Source organism: Rhinopithecus bieti, unplaced genomic scaffold (genome assembly GCF_001698545.2).
Source record: "Rhinopithecus bieti isolate Rb0 unplaced genomic scaffold, ASM169854v2 scaffold_14549, whole genome shotgun sequence".
NCBI classification, from domain to species: Eukaryota; Metazoa; Chordata; class Mammalia; order Primates; family Cercopithecidae; genus Rhinopithecus; species Rhinopithecus bieti.
Window position 1 is genome coordinate 971,519 of NW_016808027.1, and position 8,247 is coordinate 979,765.

The 8,247-nt window shown below is 44.8% G+C and overlaps 1 protein-coding gene across 1 annotated transcript in view; it reads right to left on the reverse strand.

Moving 5' to 3' along the window:
* The window catches only part of RNF169 (ring finger protein 169), a 91,902-nt gene extending 84,143 nt beyond the window's left edge, over positions 1-7,759 (reverse strand). Inside the window, 2 exon segments of the mRNA XM_017885264.1 lie at positions 7,172-7,238; positions 7,240-7,759. Of these exon segments, the coding sequence (XP_017740753.1) occupies positions 7,172-7,238; positions 7,240-7,653 (481 nt within the window). The 5' untranslated portion in view covers positions 7,654-7,759.
* Positions 7,760-8,247: the final 488 nt, after the last annotated feature.

The following is an 8,247-nucleotide window of genomic DNA, read 5'->3' on the forward strand; positions in this document are numbered from 1 at the left end:
TTCATGCTCCTATGCCTTTAAATGTACTGATTTCCCTCTCTCATCTTTATGCTGATGTCATCCACCTAATGAATACTCATGGTCAAATGTCTGGCATTTATTGGAGCCATTCTTGACCCATCCAAACTAGATCATCATCTTTGTGAAAATACCTTACATTTGTGGAGCTAGCTCTTTAAATGCCAAGCATTGTAATAATTCATTTAGTCTTTAACAACAACCTTATGATTTTAATACTATTACTACTCCCATTTTCCAAATGAAGAAACTAAGACACAGAGATTGTTCAATAACATACAGCTATAAATAGCAAAGCGAGAATTTGAACCCAGGTAGTCTGTCTCCAGATTTTCCTTTATTAGCCTGCTCTATTGATATATACTATATTGCCTTCTACAATTATATCTTGCGTAACAGCTGTTGCAATACTTATCATACCACATTTCAGTTGCATATTTACAACCCAATCTTCCCAACTACACTTTGGGACAGAACCATGCTTTACCTCCTCTATTTGCAGCTCCAGTGCCTAGGCCTAGCACACAGAAGACCCTCAAATGGTTACTAAATGAATGAATGTCTGAAGTTAATGCCACAGCCAATGCTTTAGTCCAGGCCCTCTTCATCACTTGCCTAAACTACTAAAACAGTCCCTTAACGACTTCCGGTCTCCAGTTTCTACTCACATCTTTCCTCTTCCAACCAATATATATTGTCTTTCTAAAGCACATTATGATGTCATTCCACCACTTAAAAATCTTGAAGAGTTTTGTAGGATAAAGTCCAAGATTCTTTTACCCTAATACACAATGGCCTTCATGATCTAACTTTTTCAGTCTCTTCTCTACTTCCCCACTCCAGTCCACACTCCACCTATATTTAGCTTTTTGCCAATCCCTGAACATCCCAAGCACCTTCAAGCCTTTCTACATGCAGGCTCTTCTACCTGGAATGGACATCCCCTCCTTTCTCATCTGGTGAATAACAAGTATCTCCTAAATTCCTGCTGTTCAATCTTGAATTCTGTAAGTTGGAGCTATTCTTCAATAGTAATAATGTTTAGTTGGTAAAGTTGCATGTAATCTCAAGAGCTTTAAAAAACATCTTAGCACAAGGCAAATGTTTCCTGCACTGGTATAACACATAAGGATACTTTCAAATTATCGGATATGTGTCATTAAGGATAAAGAAATGAGTCATTTTACATATTTTAAACAAATCCTTACAGACTAGGGAATTCCTGTCCTCTTGCATTACAATCACATGGTTTCATTATTCATTAGTCCTAAATGTAATTTAGGCTGCACACATAGCAAACACTGTCTGTCAACTGAGTAATAAACCAGAATTACTTGCTTTTCACAGAAAGGGGAAATTTTTTAAATGCAGAAATGTTAACCCTAAGTGAACAGGGAAGTTGAGATGGGATGAGAAGGGTTAAGTGAGGCACTATCCAATAGTTTTTTATCTAGTCAATTTTCATGTTTTGTTTGTTTTTCAGAGAGAGTCTCGCTCTGTCACCCAGGCTGGAGTGCAGTGGCGCAATCTCAGCTCACTGCAACCTCCGCATCCCTACCTCAGCCTCCCGAGTAGCTGGGACTATAAGCATGCACCACCATGCCTGGCTAATTTTTGTATTTTTAGTATAGACGGGGTTTCCCCATGTTGGCCAGGCTGGTCTCAAACCCCTGGCCACAAGTGATCCGCCCACCTCTGCCTCCCAAAGTGCTGGGATTACAGATGTGAGCCACTGCGCCTGGCCTATCTATTCAATTTCTGAAAAGCACTTTCAACACCACGAAGAGAAAAAAGTTTAAACTGCCAATTTAAAAGATTCACCAGCCTTTGTCTAGCTTTTCTTCAGTCATTACCCACAGCAGAAGAAAAAGAATCCAAAAAAGTAAAAAGGTCTTGGTTTCAAATTCAAAAGCAGTATGATTTGGAATAATCATACTTGATTTTAAACAGACTAAATGAATTCTTAAAATCCATTAATCATTTTTAAATGAAACTTAAGTGTGGCTGCAATGTATAGTTGAAAATCTACCTATGTAAGCCTGTATGGTATGTTTTTTAAATCAACAGATAAGGAATGTCTCTAAATTTAGAATATAAGTTCCATGAGAGAGAGATGTTTAATATTTCATTCACTAATGTTTCCCAAAGACCTGGCACAGAGTAGGCACTTACTACACAATTCCTGAATATTGCTCAAAATGGTCCAAATATTTAATATGTCAATATATACAATGAGTTGTAGATCCTCAAAGAATATGAAGTTAAGTCTGAGTTCATTTTGAAATGATCATTGATATAGCCCTTACACACACAGTTTCGCAAATCAACAAGAACTGATACTATATCCAAAAGCAAACTGTCAATGCATAGAAGAATTAAATAAAACACATACACAGGGGTCATTAAGGTTCTGAACCTTAAAGCTTGCCAAAAGGGCTGGCAAAGAACAAAAATGTCACAAGCGCAACCAAAATTTTCAACAAAGCACAAACTCTTTACACTTTTTCCAGACAAAGCAATTCCTAAAAGGCACTGGACTTCAACAAAAGAAAAAAATAAAATTAAGAACTTCACTTAAATACCAGTGCATTTACTACAAAATTTCATTTCCAGCAGGCCTGACATTTCCTTTATCAATTGATCCAACTATGTGATGAGAATACAACTAAGCAATATATCTCCGAATATTACTAAAATTGCTATTAGGCTGGTACAAAAGTAATTTTGGTTTTTGCCATTGAAAGTCATGGCAAAAACCATTATTACTTTTGTGCGAACCTAGTAATTCTGTTGCTGTTTCCACTCATAAAAGTATATTGTAAATATTTGTAAAACTGGTATTATTAGTTTTTTTTTTTTTTTTTTTTTTTGAGACGGAGTCTCACTCGGTTGCCTAGGCTGGAGTGCAGTGGCCGGATCTCAGCTCACTGCAAGCTCCGCCTCCCGGGTTTATGCCATTCTCCTGCCTCAGCCTCCCGAGTAGCTGGGACTACAGGCGCCTGCCACCTCGCCCGGCTAGTTTTTTTGTATTTTTTAGTAGAGACGGGGTTTCACCATGTTAGCCAGGATGGTCTCGATCTCCTGACCTTGTGATCCACCCGTCTCGGCCTCCCAAAGTGCTGGGATTACAGGCTTGAGCCACCGCGCCCGGCCATATTAGTTTTCTTTATTAAAGCTATTATGAACATTTCACTGTGAACTAGGCTGTTTCTGTTGACCCTTTTTTTATCTACTATTAACTCATGTAAACCCTTATTCTCTTATCTGTTCTGGGCCTCAGTTTTCTCTTCTGTAGAATGAGAGATGTAGATTAAAACAATGGTTCAGATTCTGGTGAAAGCTACTGGTGACTTCTCCATAAAAATGCACATATGCATTTACATAATTATTTATAAACCATTATTTATAATAGCAAAAGACAGGAAACAACCAAAATGTCCACCAATAGGTGGTTAAGTAAATTACGCTATATCCATTCAGTAAAATTCCATACAACCTACTGCTATGGACTTCGATGATGTACTGTTAAACCAAAAAAAAAAAAAAGTTAACAGAACAGTGTGTATAATATACAACCTTTTGTATAAAAATGGCAAAAAATAAGTGTACTTGAATTTTCATGTAGATCCATAAACTGTGGAAGAACAAACAAGAATCTTTTTTTTTTCTGAGACAGAGCCTTGCTCTGCCACCAGGCTGGAGTGCAGTGGCTTGATGTCAGCTCACTGCAGCCTCTGCCTCCCAGGTTCAAGCGATTCTCCTACCTCAGCCTCCCCAGTAGCTGGAAGTACAGGCGTGCACCACCGCACCTGGCTAATGTTTGTATTTTTAGTAGAGAGAGGGTTTCACCATGTTAGCCAGACTGGTCTTGAACTCCTGACCTCAAGTGATCCGCCCGCCTTAGCCTCCCAAAGTGCTAGATTTACAGGCATGAGCCACCATGCTCAGCCCAAGAATCTTTGATGGGAGTGAGAAATAAGGGCGTAAGGGAGAACCTTTTTTTTTTTTTGTTTTTTTTTAGACGGAGTATCCCTCTGTCACCAGGCTGGAGTGCAGTGGCGCAATCTCAGCTCACTACAACCTCCACCTCTTGGGTTCAAGAGATTCTCCTGCCACAGCCTCCCAAGTAGCTGGGACTACAGGCACGCGCCACCATGCCCAGCTAATTTTTGTATTTTTAGTAGAGACAGGGTTTCACCATGTTGGCCAGACTGGTCTCGATCTGTTGACCTTGTGATCCACCCACCTCAGCCTCCAAAAGTGCTGGGATTACAGGCCTGAGCCACCGCGCCCAGCCAAGGGCAATCTTTTCATTGTATATTTTGTTACATTTTTGTTTGAATCCTGTGAATGCACTGCCTATTAAAATTTTTAATTTAAAAATACTGTATATAACTTCAAGAGGATCAGACAATACACTGAAGCTAAAAGATACTTCCTAAGCCTTTCGGCAATATTTTTGTATTCTAAAATTCTTCCACTGAATAAGCATATAACTGTATATACGAAACAATCCAACAAGAAGAACATTTACGAAAAACATTTTTCACTTTGGTCCTCAATAAACATATAAAGTAATTGATGAATACTAAGTGACTCAATAGATTCTAATTTGAAATCTCATTTTAGATAATTTCCCTTAATCACTGATAAATTTTATGACAAAACTTTTCAAGGGAAAAAGTTTGCACAAATCATCAAGCCAGACTCCCTCTCATGGTTCAAATTCAGAACTGGTATTTCACAACAGTCTCCAAGCTTAGAAATCAAAACGACAATTTCTGGGCTGGGCGTGGTGGCTCACACCTGTAATTCCAGCACTTTGGGAGGCCGAGACGGGCGGATCACGAGGTCAGGAGATGGAGACCATCCCGGCCAACACGGTGAAACCCCGTCTCTACTAAAAATACAAAAAAATTAGCTGAGCATGGTGGCAGGCACCTGTCGTCCCAGCTACTCGGGAGGCTGAGGCAGGAGAATGGCATGAACCGGGAAGGCGGAGCTTGCAGTGAGCAGAGATCGTGCCACTGCACTCCAGGCTGGGCGACAGAGCGAGACTCTGTCTCGAAAAAAAGAAAAGAAAAAATTCTATCCTACATGGCCATATAATCACTGGTACTAATAGGGAGACCAGAGAAATACTGTCTTATATTGTGACCATAACCTCAGAATTTAAAGCAAATTAAGTAGCATATGAAACCATCACACCACATCCACAAAAATAAGGACGTCTGGGGAGGTTTTTATCCCTGATTTGAGCAGGAATAGGATAGAATTGGGTTTTCATCCTTACGCAAGTTACTCAACCTCTCTGGACCTCAGTTTCATATATAAAATGGAAATAAAAGTACTTATCTCATAGGAATGTCGTGAAGCTTAAAAGGAATAACGAGGGCTGAGCACGGTGGCTCACGCCTGTAATCCCAACACTTTGGGAGGCAGAGGTGAGCGGATCACTTGAGGCCAGGGGTTCGAGACCAGTCTAGCCAACACAGCGAAATCCCGTCTCTACTAAAATTACAAAAATTAGCAGGGCGTGGTGGCGCCTGCCTGTAGTCCCAGCTACACGGCGTAGGTAAGAGAATCGCTTGAACCTGGGAGGCAGAGGTTGCAGTGAGCTGAGAGATTGCGCCACTGCACTCCAGCCTGGGCGACAGAGTGAGACTCGGTCTCAAAAAAAAAAAAAAAAAAAATTGGGAGGCCAAGGTGGGCAGATCACAAGGTCAGGAGTTCGAGACCAGCCTGGCCAACATAGTGAAACCTCATCGCTACTAAAAATACAAAAAAAAAAAAAAAAAAACAGCCGGGCGTGGTGGTAGGCACCTGTAATCCCAGCTACTCGGGAGGCTGAGGCAGAAGAATCACTTGAACCCGGGGTGGGGGAAGGGGCAGGGGCTGCAGTGAGCTGAGATGGCACCACTGCTCTCCAACCCGGGCGACAGTGCGAGACTCCGTCTCAAAAAAAAGGGAGTGACAAGGAACATAGAAAGTAAGATGCAGGTCCCCCTCAACCCCAGGAATAAAATAGCCCGATATCCTAGGATAGTGACAGGTGTCTCTGGCGGCTTGAATCAAAACAGAGTGCATTCTAGAACCTGTGGTTTCTAGACGCTGCACTTGTATACACAAGCAATGCCTCTCTTTCCCTGCCGAAAATAACACATGGTAGAATTCCCAAAACAGAAGGTGCAAATATCTGGCCTCTCCTGGTTTATGTTTCTTGAAAATCTCATTCAAGATAAGCATTTTTTATCAAACAGAGCTGTAGATGTTGACTGGGTGTGTCCCCAAAAGGATCCTAAGTTATAACACAGTCTTGTTTTATTTTATACAGGGCACTTTTCTATCTAAAAGCTCAGAACCGAGATGCTGGTGTTAATGGAAAGAAGTTCAAGGCAAGAGTCCTACAACAGACTTTTAATTGCCAGCAAGTCAGTGGGAAACCCACACTGCCAAGGAGATCGAAGCAGCCCCTGCCAACCCAATCTTCGTTTCCAAAACTTTTAAACCCAAGCCAGTTTTCTTGGGCACTACTGGACTTAGTAGTAGTAGTATTACCAATATAAACGGCAGTCACTTACTCCTCCTCACTATGTGCCAAGTTGTGTGCTAAGCACGCATTTTCCAAGATGTATGAAAACAACTGCACATGTGTGCTCCCAACCCCCTCAGTCTGAAAAGCTCCCTTCACATCCTCAAATTCAACCTGTCCCCTAAACTCCGGATTCTCCACACCCTTCACTGACCCATTCAGGGCCAGGAGCCACATCTCTCCAAGCAATATGACCCCCAAACTCTTCATGCAACATTAAACCAAGCACTTCTCTGATCCATGGCCCCTCCCACTCCCACACACCAATTCCAACCTGCCCCTAACTTGTTCCAACAATTCTGTTTCCCTCCAAACTTCGGACTTACGTAAGGCGCCGGGAGCCCTCACCGCCCCTCCGCATGCAACGTGCCAGTCCTTAACTCTGAAGTTCAAAATTCACAAACACACTGCACCTGGGCAGAGCCCGGGTTCCAATCCCACGAGAACTCTCCACACCCGCCCGAGTAGGGCCCGGGACTCTCCACCCCCTAACCAGGCCAGGCCGGGCCGGGGCGCGCTCGGCCTCGCTCCAGACCCCAAGGGGAAGTGGGGAAGCTCCACCTGGCTCCGCAGGCGCGGCACGCGGCTCTTGGTCTGGCTCGGGCCCCGCGGCAGCCGCGCCCCGTCCCGGCGCGCGGGCGGCGCCGCCCCAGCCACCTCTGCGTCGGCTGGCCGTCGCTCGCGGACGCACAAGCCGACGGCGCGGCCCAGCTGGGGCCGCGGGGGCGCCGGGCAGCCGAGGGCAACCGCGGGTCCGCCGCGTCAGCGGCGCGTTGGGAGCAGCCTCGGCACAGCGAGTCGCCGCACGGCAGGGCCGCTGCTTCCCCCGGGGACCCTAGGCACCCGGCGCAGCCCGATTCCTCCGGCAGCGGCGGCTGCAGCAACGGCGGCGACAACACCAACAGCGAAGGTCCAGAAGCCGGGCCTGGGGCCCCAGTCTTAGCTGCCGCCATCTCGTCACAGCGGCCCCGCCGGCCCCGCCGACTCAGAGCGGCCGCTGCCGCCGCGGAAGAGGCCCGAGTACTCGGACCTGCAGCCGCCATCTTGTTTCCCGTTTGAAGGGAGAGTCGGTTGCGAGGGAGAAGAGTGGCGGGCGGGGCATTGCGCGGTGGGCAGCGCTATCTACATATTCATGAGGGGCGAGGCTTCCGTGAGCCCAAAGTGAGTTCTCCCCAGACCTGATTGGCCACAGGGGATACTTCATTAATATTTATTATTCTTTATATATCCGGTCATCAGCTGCACTCTCGAAAAGTCCTTGCAGTTTCCTTTTACTGAACTGAAAGAGGTGGGAACTGAGGGGCTTTATTGGCTATTCTGAACGATGTTAAACTTTGGTTTACTTATCCTGTAATGCCTTGATAACTGAGGAGAATGTGAGTTACTCAGAAACCTGCCTTAGTGTTCATTTGATGTGAGGGCCTGAGCTCTCTCCTAAGGATGGAGGTAGCTTTGCGACTGAAACCAGGGCCACCGTGGTAGCTGCCAAAAGGAGCAGCCTCTTGTCAGTGCTACCTCCTCATCCTCTCTCTCCATGTTCCTTCCTGAAACTGTGCCCCTTGGCTGGTAAAACCACACTTTCCTGGTTTTTTCCCAGCCCCTTGGCTCCTTCTCAGTCTCCCGTGTTTGGGGCTTCC